The sequence below is a fragment of the Bos taurus genome, chromosome 6, assembly GCF_002263795.3.
Source record: "Bos taurus isolate L1 Dominette 01449 registration number 42190680 breed Hereford chromosome 6, ARS-UCD2.0, whole genome shotgun sequence".
NCBI lineage: Eukaryota > Metazoa > Chordata > Mammalia > Artiodactyla > Bovidae > Bos > Bos taurus.
Genome location: NC_037333.1, coordinates 110,903,933 through 110,918,620, shown reverse-complemented (window position 1 = coordinate 110,918,620; position 14,688 = coordinate 110,903,933). Strand labels below are relative to the sequence as shown.

The following is a 14,688-nucleotide window of genomic DNA, read 5'->3' as shown; positions in this document are numbered from 1 at the left end:
CTTCCACAGCAAATGACACTACTTGACTACCACCAGCAGAAGAAAGAAAAGTTCTTCCTTTTTGCCTGGCAACAACCCAGCCAATGAAAAGCCACCATACTTCGAAGTCTTAGTTTCCTCCAATGGACTTTTTGTTTATAACAGTCCCCCCCGCAGCTTCCCCTTCTTCTCCAGCAGAGAGTTTCCTCGCCTTTGTTTCACTGGACTTCCATAGGGTTACTGTAGTTGCAGGTCCCAAGTTGTAATTCTTTGTTGCTCCCCACCGCGCCCCCCATGCCTCCCCACCAAAAACCCATTTTGCTGGTAGAGTAACTGCCTGTTTTATTGTCTGTGGTTAACAATCTTCACCATAATAGTTTCTACTAGTCCTCTTCAGGTTCCAAAAGTCGCTTGGTATCAAGTATGTCGTACTAGAGAGAAAACGACCAATTTTGGGGATGGTTACCATGGAGACCCAGAGCAGAACAGGAAAGACAAAGACTCAGTTCCTCCGCGTGCCTGCCCAGTCTTGTGCTCTGGGGCCGTTCACGAGCGTTTCATTTGTGCTTTAATGACAATCCTCATTCACTCACTCAGCAGATGACTAAGCATGTACTAAGTGCCAAGTGTGATGCTGGCACTGGATATGTCAGTTCATAAAGAAGGAGAGCTGGTGCATCACACTTCTGCTAAGACTGACAGCCGCCCTCTCTGCCCAGAGCAGGAGGAATTCTCAGAGGTCTTAACCCTGTAATAGAAGCTCTCTGCTTCTACAGTTTCGCCTCTGCAAAACAGGATGTAAAGAACTGATCTCATGGGGCAGGTGAAGACTAAACGGGGCATCTATGAAAATGCTTGGCACAGTGCCTGCTGCACAGTAATTCCTGCACTGCACTAGAAAGCACTGTCTTGGTAGATAGTGTTTAAAGAATTATCTAACATCTCTAGTAGTAATAACAAAAGCGCACACCTCAGACTGGGACTTGAAACCAGCCAAAACTCAGATTGGCACTTGAACACATGGGCTGGGACTTGAACCCTCTTGTCTTTTAATTAAAATCACTTACTTGGTGTCAGGACTTACTGAAGCTCAGGTTCTTAACGTCTCAGTACAGAAGGAATTTAGCAAGAGGCAAAGTGATAGGCAAGAAGTAGATGTATTAATATAGGATGCTTGTCAGGGATATAAGTGGGCAGGCAAGGGGGTGGCTCTGCCCCCAGAGTTATGTGGGAAAGCAAGTTTATTTAGGGAAATACACACTCCATAGACAGAGTGTGGACTATCTCAGAAGGCAAAAAGTTCCAAAACATGGGGTGGTTAGTTTTTATGGGCTGGGCCATTTCATAAGCTATTACATGGGAAGATTATCCCAACTATTTGGGGAAGGGGCAGGGATTTCCAGGAACTGGATCACAGCTCACATTTTGGCCTGTTATCATTGGCCCTGAAACTGTTATGGTGCATGTAGGTGTGTCATTTAGCAAGTTGAGGCATCACAATGAAGGTATAAGGAGGCTCAAGGTCTATGGAAGCTGAATCTTCTGCCATCTTGGACATCATTGGTTCCAGCCAGTTTATGTCGTATCCACAATGACTGTGTCATTCTAAAAGTTATGCCCTGCCCTCTTGCCTCCAGTCTCAATAACAGCACTAGCAACTGACACTTCCACAGTGCTCACCTACTGCATGCGTGGCACTGTCTTGGGTTCTTTATGCACATGGATTCATTTCATTCTGAGTACTTATAACCTCTATCTACAACAAGGTGATGCAACTCAGAGATATACATCATCTGCCCAGGGCCACACAGCGAGCAAGTGATAAAGGCAGGATTAGCTAGACTTATGCTGACTGATGGTGACTGCAGCCATGAAATTAAAAGATGCTTGCTCCTTGGAAGGAAACTATGACCAACCTAGATAGCATATTAAAAAGCAGAGACATTACTTTGCTAACAAAGGTCTGTCTAGTCAAGGCTATGGTTTTTCCAGTAGTCATGTATGGATGTGAGAGTTGGACTGTAAAGAAAGCTGAGCACTGAAGAATTGATGCTTTTGAACAGTGGTGTTGGCGAAGACTCTTGAGAGTTCCTTGGACTGCAAGGAGATCCAACCAGTCCATCCTAAAGGAAATCAGTCCTGGATGTTCATTGGAAGGACTGATGGTGAAGCCGAAACTCCAATACTTTGACCACCTGATGTGAAGAGCTGACTCATTTGAAAAGACCCTGATGCTGGGAAAGATTGAGGGCAGGAGGAGAAGGGGATGACAGAGGATGAGATGGCTGGATGGCATCACCGACTCGATGGACATGAGTTTGAGTAAACTCTGGAAGTTGGTGATGGACATCAAAGGCTGGCGTGCTCCAGTCCATGGGGTCGCAAAGAGTCAGACACGACTGAGCAACTACACTGAACTGATGTTGACTGAAAAAGAAAAAAAAGCACAATCTAAAAGTTGAGAATTATGTTTTATTTGGCAAACAAAACTGAGGTCTTCAGCCTGGGACACATGATCTCAGATAGCTCTGAGGGACTGCTCCAAAGAGGTGAGGGAGGAGCCGGGATATATAGGAGTTTCTGCAACAAAAACAAGTAGTCAGAACATCAAAGGTTGACTATTAATTAAAAAGTCCAGTGACCTCAAGTTAAGGAAATTAGCAATTTTCTATGTATAGGAAGATGCAAGAGTCTGGGCTCACTGAAACCCTTCCTTCGATAGGCACCTCAGCCATCTGGGGCCAGCACCCTGTGACTCTCACCTTGAGTCTCCTTGGAGTACAACACCGGGATGAAGGCTGGGGGGAGTGGCTGCAGGGGCTGATGCCAAACATCCTGTTTCTATGAGTTTCCTCAGACAGGATGACTGTAATGTGATGGTTTGATGGCTTCAACATACTTTGTTTATTGATGGCAATTCTTCATTCACACCTCACAGAATCTTAGCCATGGTGTTGGGCAGTGACCCCACTTGGCTTCCGTCATACTGTGACTTCTGATGAGAAATACATATTTGGTCTGCATCCCTGATTCTGCAACAGCACTCCTGAAACCCTCAGAATTTCTTAAGTGAGGAGGACAGTGAAGGTGGTTTTTGTTATGTTAATAGTTGAATTTTTGGAAAGACCGTAGGTAAGAGTGGGAGCTGCTTGCCCGGGGAACTAACCACAGGACTAGAGGGATGGAACTTTCAATTTCACCCCCTTGACCTGGGGGGCAGGGGGGCTGCTGGAGTTTAAGTTCAATCACTAATGGTCAACGATTTAATCAGTCATGCCTTCCTAGGTAATCGTGCCTTCCTAGGTAAGGAAGGCTCCATGGAAACCTCAAAGGAGAGCTTCCAGGTTGTTGAACCCATGGAGGTGTGGGAGAAGCGGGGCTTGCAAACAGCTTGGAAGCTCTATGCCCTCCCTTTCCCTGTCTCTTGTCTCTGCAGTTCTTCCATCTGGCTGTTCCTGAGTTTTATTGTTGTTATTTAGTTGCTAAGTTGTGTCCAACTCTGTGATGCCATGGACTGTAGCCCACTAGGCTCCTCTGTCCATGGGATTTCCCAGGCAAGAGTACTGGAGTGGGCTGTTATTTCCTTCTCCAAGGGATCTTCCCGACCCAGGGATTGAACCTGCCTCACCTTCATTGCCTGCATTCGCAGGTGGATTCTTTACCACTGAGCCACCAGGGGACCCCTCGCTGGTGGTGTGACTTTTTTAATAAAAAGTCACAGCCTTTTTATTAAATGATAACCTGTGGACAGGTTTCCTGAGTTATGTGACCCACTTTGGCAAACCAATCACAAATGATACCAAGCCTTGTGGGGCTTAGGCCTTGTGGGGCTCCTGGGCACACAGCCTTCCTGGGACCCCCATTTCTTTGATTACGGGAAATAGGTTTCATTCAGCCTCTATGACCTTCCCTGAGTTCCACTGGGCAGATTCAAGCAGTTATTCATTAGGGAAGGGAGGGGATGTGCGACCAGGAAAAGCAAACAGTCAAGATAAACAACAGGGTAAGGTCCTGCTTCCCCATCAGTACACACAATAATCAATACCTTTGAGCTGTTTTGCAGACACTGAAACTCCCTCCAGGTAGGAGAAGTGAATGATTAACCATAGATGCTGCCCACAAGCATGTAGACCCCAGACCAGTTGGAACATGAAGGTCGATGATCTGGACTCCTACTTACCTCACCACCAACCCATCAGAAGAATGTCCATGAGATGATCATGCCCTCTTTGGATAACTACTATAAAACTTCTCCAAGTCTCCAACTTAGGACATACGGGTTTGAGGGCATTAGCACACTGTGGCCCCCTTTGCCTGTCAAAGCAATAAGGCCATTCTTTTCTACTTCACCTAAAACCATCCCCAAGGTTTAATTCAGTGTCAGGGTACAGAAGCCAGAATTGGCTTTCCAAAGAGAAGGTCGTGGGAAGCTCTGGTCTACAGCTGGTCAGGCAGAAGCACAGTCCACGCTTCTTGTGTCCATGGGGTCACAAAGAGTCGGAATGGCTGAGCGGGTCAGGCAGAAGCACAGTCCATGCTTCTTGCGTCCATGGGGTAACAAAGAGTTGGAATGGCTGAGTGGGTCAGGCAGAAGCACAGTCCCTGCTTCTTGCGTCCATGGGGTCACAAAGAGTCGGGATGGCTGAGCGACTGGACAAGAACAGAAGCACAAGGGACAACCTCAGCAGGACCCTAGGGGCCTTCCCGGGACAGACTCCCCTTCCCACACACTCTGCTTTCGTTCTTCTCTGAAGTACGTGCTGACAGTATCTGGTGCACATTTTCTGAGCTGTTTTTTCAGATGCTAAAACCCCCACCACACAAGCTGGAATCAAGATTGCCAGGAGAAATATCAATAACCTCAGATATGCAGATGACACCACCCTTATGGCAGAAAGTGAAGAGGAACTCAAAAGCCTCTTGATGAAGGTGAAAGAGGAGAGTGAAAAAGTTGGCTTAAAGCTCAACGTTCAGAAAACTAAGATCCTGGCATCCGGTCCCATCACTTCATGGTAAATAGAACAGTGGCTGACTTTATTTTTCTGGGCTCCAAAATCACTGGAGATGGTGACTGCAGCCATGAAATTAAAAGATGCTTACTCCTTGGAAGGAAAGTTATGACCAACCTAGACAGCATATTAAAAAGCAGAGACATTACTTTGTCAACAAAGGTCCATCTAGTCAAGGCTATGGTTTTTCCAGTAGTCATGTATGGATGTGAGAGTTGGACTATAAAGAAAGCTGAGCGCTGAAGAATTGATGCTTTTGAACTGTGGTGTTGGAGAAGACTCTTGAGAGTCCCTTGGACTGCAAGGAGATCCAACCAGTCCATCCTAAAGGCGATCAGTCCTGGGTGTTCATTGGAAAGACTGATGGTGAAGCCGAAACTCCACCTGATGTGAAGAACTGACTCATTTGAAAAGATCCTAATGCTGAGAAAGATTGAGGGCAGGAGAAGGGGATGACAGAAGATGAGATGGCTGGATGGCATCACCGACTCAATGGACATGGGTTTGGGTAAACTCCGGGAGTTGGTGATGGATAGGGAGGCCTGGCATGCTGTAGTCCATGCGGTCCCAAAGAGTGGGACACGACTGAGTGACTGAAATGAAGTACATGGTGACAGAATATGATGCACATTTTTTTGAGCTGTTTTTTCAGATCCTAAAACCCTGACCAAAGGGAGATGTTAATTACTTGATGACCCTGAGCCCCTAGCCCCCAGGCCTCCTGGAGCCTGAAGACTGATAATGTGAATTATCATTATGACAGTGTTATGTCACCATCAACTGATCAGAGAATTGTGCGCGAACTGGCCGCATACTCTGTGACCCTCCCCCTCCCCCTCACCTGGCCTGTAAGATTGCTTTGCTGAAACCCGTGGGGAGTTCTGGCTTTTTGAGCCCTACCTGTCCTGGACTCTTTGTCTGGCATATTACAACAAATGCTGCACTTGCCTTCACCACAACTTGGTGTCAGTAGATTGGCTTTACTGCCTGTGGGTGAGCAGACCCAACTTTGGTTCAGAAACAAACCTGGGCCATGGACAGGCAGCTGAAGAGGACTTAGTGGAGGGCAGTCTTGTGAGGCTGAGCCCGTAACCTGTGGAATCTGACGCTGTTTCCAGATAGGTAGCTTCTGAATTGAGTTGAATTGTAGGACATGCAGCTGGTGTCAGAGAATTGCTTGGGGTGGGAAAAAATCCACATATTTGACAACCAGGAGTGCCAGAAATGTTCTGTGTGGATTGTGGTTGTTCAGTCGCTCAATCATGTCTGACTCTTAGCGACTCCACGGACTGCAGCACGCCAGGCTTCCCTGTCCTTCACTATCACACTATCTCCCGGGGTTTGCTCAAACTCATATTCATCGAGTTGGTGATGCCATTCAACCATCTCATCCTCTGTCGCCCCTTCTCCTCCTGCCCTCAGTCTTTCCCAGCATCAGGGTCTTTTCCAATTTGTCAGTTCTTTATGTCAATTGGCCAAAGTATTGGAACTTCCTTCCAATGAATATTCAGGGTTAATTTCCTTGCAAGTTTGATCTCCTTGCAGTCCAAGGGACTCTGAGGAGTCTTCTCCAGCACCACAATTTGAAAGCATCAATTCTTCGGGGCTCAACCTTCTTTATGGCCCAACTCTCGCATCCATACACGATGACTGGAAAAACCACAGCTTTGACTGTACAGACCTTTGTTGGCAAAATGATGCCTCTGCTTTTTAATATGTTGTCTAGGTTAGTTATAGCTCTCCTTCCAAGGAAATTATCCTGCCCATAAAAACTGATACTTTCCTGGTGGTTAAGACAATTCAGAATCTGCCTGCAATGCAGAACACCTGGGTTCAATTCCTGGGTCAAAAAGATCCCCTGGAGAAGGGAATGGCTACTCACTCCAGTATTCTTCATGGAAAATTCCACTGACAGAGGAGCCTGGTGGGGTACAGACCATGCCATATTTCAGAGCCTCTCGCCTTCTAAGATGGCCCACACTGTCTATGGAATGTGTTTCTCCCTGAATAAATCTGCTTTAAATCTGCTCTAACTTTACTTCAACTCACTCTGGAATTATTTTGTGCATGAAGCCAAGGACCCACATTTGGCACCCCGCCCCAAGGACTCACCTGAGCTCTGGAACATGACCATCCTCTGGGTCCCAGTTTCCTGTGATATCTTAATTAGGGGATCATGAAATCGAGATCCTCTCTTAGGATGCTTTCTCTAGCACCTCTGTAGAAGTTAGGCTGGGGGGAAGTGGATCAGCAATTGTTTGAAATCAACATTTTAACATGTCAAAAGCCTAGAATCTGCAGTCAAATGATTCTGCTCTCAGTTGTCAAATACAGCTTTCTGTGTTCAAAAACAGGAGCAGGTGTCCCTTGGACAACAAAGAGACCAAACCAGTCAATCCTAAAGGAAATTAACCCTGAACACTCATTGGAAAGACTGATGCTGAAGCTGAAGCTCCAATATTTTGGCCATCTGTTGCAAAGAGCCAACTCATTGGAAAAGACTCTGATGCTGGGAAAGATTGAGGGCAGGACAAGAAGGGAATGACAGAGGATGGGATGGTTGGATGGCATCACCAACTCCATGGACATGGATTTGAGCAAACTCTGGGAGACAATGAAGGACAAGGGAGCCTGGCGGGCTGCAGTCCATGAGGTCACAAAGAGTCAGATGCTACTTAGCAACTAGGACAACAAATGTGTTTGAACATACGTAGAGAAAAATCTGTTATGATGCACATAGTATGACAGAAGACCCATATTGCCTTTTACATTAATCTTTCTGTATTGTTCAAAGTTTTTCAAGGGAGCCATTGTCCTTATTTTTGTATTCAGAAAAAAAGTAATGTTATTAAAAAAAAAAAAAATCCCTTTCCTTTCCACGGAGCTCAAAATGACATCTAATGAAGTCACAGACCAGCGTGCTGTGAGAGACTGTGCAAATCCACTGGTTACCCAGGCAACCCAAAGGCAGGGGACGCTGTGTTCTCCGAGCCCGGCCTAATAGATGCCCCTGGCCGGGTTTCCATGGGATTAGCCTGAGGAGCCGGCTGGCCCTGAGACAAGCTGAATTGCAAGTCAGGAGGGATCTTTCTTTTCCTTTCTAGGAACCCCAAGTTCTTAGGCCTCTTGTCATGCTCCCTGCTGCTCCCCTCACCCACACTAGAGTAGATCACACATTTCATGTTTCACTGAAATAGAGCATAAATATGCATTTCAAATCCAGCAGTGTGTACATGTCAAACCCCAACTCCCTAACTATCCTTTCTCCCCATCCCCCCCACCCCCCAAGCATAAATTTAATCTCTAAGTGTGTGAATCTGTTTTTGTTTTGTAATAATTTCGTTCCTATTGTCTTCTTTTTAGATCCGCATATGAGGGATGTCCTGTGATATCTCTCTATTTAAAATGGATAGCCAGCCAGAGCCGGCCGTGCAGCACAGGGAACGATGCTCAGTGTCACACGGCTGCCTGGATGGGAGGGACAGTGGACACGTGTATGTAGGGCTGAGCCCCTTCGCTGTCTGCCTGAAACTATCACAACACTGTCCATCGGCTTTGCGCACAGACACGGTCGATTCAGTCGTCTCTGACTCTTTGCGACCCCATGGGTCATAGTCTGCCAGGCTCTTCTGTCCATGAGTTTTCCCAGGCTGTCCATGAGTTTCCAAGAATACTGGAGTGGGTTGCCATTTCCTCCTCCAGGGGATCTTCCTGACTCAGGGATCGAACTTGCATCTCCTGAGTTGCAGGCAGATTCTTTACCCCTGAGCCACCAGGGAATCGGCTTATACTCTGATGCCAAATAAAAAGGTTTTTTTAAAAAAAGAAAGAAAAGTGATATGCAACGCTTTTAATCTTCCCTTGTACCATCCCTGATCTCCTCCAACAAAATTTACATTAAAAGCAAATCAAAGAATCACCCATCCTGTGTTTTCTTCTCTGAAGCCTGTTCATTCACAAGTCTACTTTCTCAATGAAGCTGCACATGAAGTATCCACTTTACCCAGCCGAGGCTGAGCCAGGGAGGAAATTATGTATGTCTTCAGAAAAAACCACAGTCCTAGCGATGACAAGACAGGGCAGATGAATCATGTCAGGAAAATTCACAGGGCCTGGGGCAGCAAAGAACAACCAAGGCCCTGGTGGCAGAGGAACCAGAGGACTCAGAAGGTTTTCAGTAGGAAGAGATTTTCCTCTACCCTTCTAGACGCTTCTGGTCAGACTAAGAACTGAATTGAAGTGAGATGGAGTAACGGGAGACAATCAAACAGAAGTTTAGTATATATCCTGGTGGCTCAGACAGTAAAGTGTCTGCCTGCAATGCAGGAGACCCAGGTTCGCTCCCTGGGTCAGGAAGATCCCTTGGAGATGGAAATGGCAACCCACTCCAGTATCCTTGCCTGGAGAATCCCATGGTCAGAGGAGCCTGATGGGTTACAGTCCATGGGGTCGCGAAGAGTCGGACATGACTGAGCGATTTCATTTTCTTTAGTATACATGGGAGAGATCCAGATAAACTAAGGCACTCACCAAAATAACTGAAGTCTTCACTTTAAATAACATCTTCAGCCAAAGATGAAAGAGGATATGGTGGGTAGTGGTTGGGAACCACAAAGGGTAAAAATGCAATTCACATGAATAGCCAAGCAAATGTCTGGTAAACACATATTTGCTGGGTTACGCAGAGACAGTGGGTCACACAGAGACAGTGGGTCACAGAGTGGGCTCTGATCGCTAAGCCCTGTCGAGTTCCTCCACCCCCACCGAGCCCAGATCTTTGCAGATATCTCTGGTGATAGCTCTATTCTAGGGAACCCCCGCCATCTAAATTCTTTTAGGCAGTTAGGAGGAATTTCAAGGTTTCTTCCCGACTTTTTTGAGTCTTGATTCTTTTCAGCTCAAAATAATCCACATGCCAAAGAGACATTTCAGGGAGGAAAGTTTTGCTCCCCTACAAAGTGATGCTTAGGGTGTATGCGCTCATGTTCAGTCACTCAGTTGTGTCCGACTCTTTGCAACCCCATGGACCATAGCCCACCAGGCTCCTCCTTCCATGGGATTTTCCAGGCAAGAATACTGGACTGGGTTGCCATTCCCTTCTCCAGAGGATCTACCTGACCCAGGGATTGAACCCCTGTTTCCTTCATTGGCAGGCAGATTCTTTACCACCGAATCATCTGGGAAGCCCTGAGGCATAAGGGGCTTAAAATCTGACAAAGAGATGGCAGAGCAGGAAGGGATATCAGCACAGAGAGACCAACCCATTCAAGACATAAGGAGTGAGAGATCAGGACACGTGTGGCTCATGGCAAGTCCTTGGTCTGATGGTGCCCACTGGGTAAAAGTGAAAGAAGTCACTCCGTCTTATCCAACTCTTTGCAACCCACGGACTATACAGTCCATGGAATTCTCTGGCCAGAATACTGGAGTGGGTAGCCTTTCCCTTCTCCAGGGGATCTTCCCTCCAGGGGATCGAACCCAGGTCTTCTGCACTGCAGGCAGATTCTTTACCAGCTGAGCCATGAGGGAAGCCTAGCTGGGCACAGCCTCTCTAAGACACTGACGTCACTTTTACGATTCATAGCAGTGGCCACACCATAAACATTCCACATCATTCCAGTTCTTCTTGGATTTTGTTTCTCTGCTATCTTTCTTGCCATACTCTGCTCACTTCACCCACTCTGAGCTTGACCTTGTTCCCAGCCCCCTCCACTCCCTGTCGAGCTGGTGTCCCATCACACCATGCTCCCCAGCGTGTCCTGGATTGAAGAAAGGCATTCACTCTTCCTCCAGCTGCCCGAGTGTCTGTTGGGCTTGGAAGTTGGAAGGCTTGACCAGGAGCTTCAGGAGGCAAGGCTAACTGGTGTCCATGTCCTGAGTCAGGGCAGGCTAGGAAGTCACAATGGGTCCAACACATTAGGTCTGAAAAAGCTGTGGAGCAAATCTAGGATCAACAACAGAGAACAATCATTTACTCATGGGGATTTCTACTGAACATCTTTTTAAAATGTATTGTCTCTTTCTTTCTGGTTGCTCTAGGTCTTCATTGCTGCGAGGGTTTTCTCTAGTTGCACAGGATGGGGGCGACTCTTCACTGCAGTGCACGGGCTTCTCACTGTGGTGGCTTCTTTGGCTGTGGAGCACAGGCTCTAAGCTGCTGGGCTTCAGCAGTTGCAGTATTTGGGCTCAGTAGTTGAACACAGATTGAACCCATCATGTCCCTGCATTGGCAGGCTGTTCTTATCCACTGTTCAGTTCAGATCAGTTCAGTCGCTCAGTTGTGTCCGATTCTTTGCGACCCTGTGAACCACAGCACGCCAGGCCTCCCTGTCCATCACCAACCCAAACCTATTTCCATTGAGTCAGCGATGCCATTCAACCATCTCATCCTCTGTCAGCCCCTTCTCTTCCCATCTTCAATCTATCCCAACATCAGGGTCTTTTCAAATGAGTCAGCTCTTCACATTAGGTGGTCAAAGTATTGGAGTTTCACCTTCAATATCAGTCCTTCCAGTGAATATTCAGGGCTTATTTCCTTTAGGATGGACTGGTTGCATCTCCTTGCAGTCCCAGGGACTCTCAAGAGTCTTCTCCAACACCACAGTTCAAAAGCATCAATTCTTCAGCACTCAGCTTTCTTTATAGTCCAACTTTCACATCCATACATGACTACTGGAAAAACCATAGCCTTGACTAGACAGACCTTTGTTGGCAAAGTAATGTCTCTGCTTTTTAATATGCTGTCTAGGTTGGTCATAACTTTCCTTCCAAGGAGTAAGCGTCTTTTAATTTCATGGCTGCCATCCACTGTACCACCAGGGAAATCCTACTGAGCACCTTTTATGTGTCAAGCACTGGGCCAGAGGCTGAAGATACAATGAACAGAGTTAACCCCATCCCTCCACGCTGCTGGTGCTAAAGCTAGTGGTTTTCCTGATGAGAACATCTGGCATCCGCTCTGATTGGTTAGGCCTGTGACACAGTGATGGTTAATTATTTTTCATGTCACCTCTTGTCCCTGGCTGGCTTCCCTGTTAGCTCAGCTGGTGAAGAATCCGCCTGCAATGTGGGAGACCTGGGTTCTATTTCTGGGCTGGGAAGATTCCCTGGAGGAGGACATGGAATCCCACTCTAATATTCTTGCCTAGAGAATCCCCGTGGACAGAGGAGGCTGGTGAGCTACAGTCCATGGGGTCGCAGAGTCGGACACGACTCAGCAACTAAGCACAGCACTGTTCCCTGGCCTTGTGAGAGGGCAGATACAGATGTTAATCAATATTGATAGTGATAAATATATAATTACAAACTGAAATAAGGAAAAGAACTTGGAACCTGACCTAGACTGGGAACGGTGGTCAGGGAAAGCTTCGGGGAGGAAGCGAGCCTTGAGCTGAGATCCAAATGGTGGGCAGGAGATAACTGGCGAAGACGTAGGGGTGGAACAGAAGAGCGTTGTGAGCACAAAGGGAGACCCAGACCACTTTGTGGGCGGAGTTTGGTTGAATCTTCTAAGGAGAAGGGGTAAGATGCAGGATTGATGAGCTGTGAAGTGTTCTGAGTTGACTTGGGCATCAGTGCCTGCTGTGGTCTAAATGTTTGTGTCCCCCCACCCCCAGACTCATTCCCAAAACATTAAAATCCGAATGCCTGAAGTGATGATTTGGGGACAGGTAAGCCTTGAGGGTGGAGTCCCAATACATGAGATTAGTGTCTAAAAAAGAGGCTCCAGAGAGAGCCTGAGCTCCTCCTTCCATGTGAGGACACAGCAGGGATGCTCTGGCTTATCTCCCAGGATGAGAACCCTCACCAGAACGTGACTTTTCTGGCACCTTGACATTGGGCTTCTCAGCCTCCAGCACTATGAGAAATAAATTTCTGCTGTTTTTAAGTTACCCAGTGTGGTACCTGTGGTAAAGAACCCATCTGCCAATGCAGGAGACCTAAGAGATACAGCTTTAATCTGTGGGTCAGGAAGAGCCACTGGAGGAGGAAATGGCAACCCACTCCAGTATTCTTGCCTGGAGAATCCCAAGGACAGAGGATCCTGGCAGGCTATAGTCCACAGGATCGAAGAGTTGGATATGACTGAAGCGACTTAGCCAGCACCCAGTCTGTAGTATTTAGTTATAGCAGCAGCCCAAATGGACTAAGACAGTAATCTTTCTTTTTGGTGGGGAAGGGACAGAAGAGTTAGTGAGATTCTTTAAGAAGAGATGGTGGTTCAAAGCGCGAGCAGCTGAAGTGCACAGCAATGGGCTTGGCACCTCTGTCCCCCACGGCAGGTTAGAAAGAGCGCACAGCAAGAGGCAGCAGGAAGTTGCCTAGGCTGGACAGGCCAGTTCATCCAACTCTGGCCACGTTGCCGAGAGCTGCCGTCTCATGTAAGAATGCCGTCCTTCATCACGGAGATACCTCATAAGCAACGGGAGGGGATTGTAGGGGAGAAGGGACACAGGCGTATGTACGGCTAAGTCGCTTCACTGTTTACCTGAAACTATCCTAACACTGTTAATCAGCTGTACCCCAATTCAAAGTAAAAAGTGAAAAAATAATAATAACAACCTCATAAGCTTCCCAAATGTGCAGACACGGTGAGCCAAGACATCTCTCCCCTTTTCCTTTGGCTGGGGAGGGCTTCAGTTAGAGTTGGGAGTTGTCAGTCGGGATTCTCAGCTGCAAACAACAGAACCACTCCAGCTTAAGCAGAAAGCACTCCTATTAATAGAATCTCCAGGAAAGCCAAGGAATGGAGCTTGCAGACTATGCCCCCCTGGTGGTGGTGGTGGTGGTTTGGCCACTAAGTCGTGTCCGACTCTTTGTGACTCCAAGGACTGTAGCCTGCCAGGCTCCTCTGTCCATGGGATTCTCCAGGCAAGAATGCTGGAGTGGGTTGCCACTTCCCTCTCCAGGAGATCTTCCCAACCCAAGAATCAGACCCAGGCCTCCTGCATTTGCAGGCAGATTCTTTTCCGACTGAGCCACCAGGGAAGCAATCTGGAACCACTCCCAAATCAGCAACGTCCATCCACCCAGCAGCACCGCTGAGCTCAGTCTTGGCAACCTGCGTCACCCAAGACACTCTGTCGTCTGTTTCTTCCGCATTAACAGGCCACCTTAGACAGACCAAGACCCACTTTGTCTTGGAATGCTTTACTTCCACTCAGGACCAGCTACATGATTCGCAGGTCCCAGTGAAAAATTACAGTGCTGAGCTCCTTGTCCAAAAATTAAGAATATAAAGACAGAGGAATTAGACCAAGCGTGGGCCTCTCTGAGCATGGGTCCTCGCACTGCATGGATCACAACGCCTGCCTCCTTTTCCTCCAGGTTGACCAGCTTTATGTTGTTTGGACACTTGTATAACCTACTGTTGCTGGACATGGTGGAAAGAGGTGGTAACTCAAGTGATAATCCTCAATAATAAGATAACTGGTAAGGTCTGGATCCATCTGGAAACCTATCAGAGCTCATTGTGTAGGGAAGGGAGGTGTCATAAAATTCTGGGACCTACACAAAGAAGGACAAAGGATGAATTCCAAAGCTGAAGCAGGAACAAAAGTCGCTTTGGCAAGCTGGCTGTCTTCACAACGCTGTACTTCTTGTCACAGGATGTGGGTTGTTATGGTGAGTGAACTGGGACAGAAGTGTGAAACACTACAGAGAGGGTTTTCTTTCTTTCTTTCCTTTTGTCTCTTTCTTC

General features: G+C 47.2%; 1 protein-coding gene across 1 annotated transcript in view; it reads right to left on the bottom strand.

The window, feature by feature from the left end:
- Positions 1–2,457: 2,457 nt before the first annotated feature.
- Positions 2,458–14,688, bottom strand: part of BST1 (bone marrow stromal cell antigen 1) — a 44,038-nt gene continuing 31,807 nt past the window's right edge. Inside the window, exon 9 of the mRNA XM_024993651.2 lies at positions 2,458–2,559. Within this exon, the coding sequence (XP_024849419.2) occupies positions 2,478–2,559 (82 nt within the window). The 3' untranslated portion in view covers positions 2,458–2,477. The remainder of the gene's footprint in view (positions 2,560–14,688) is intronic.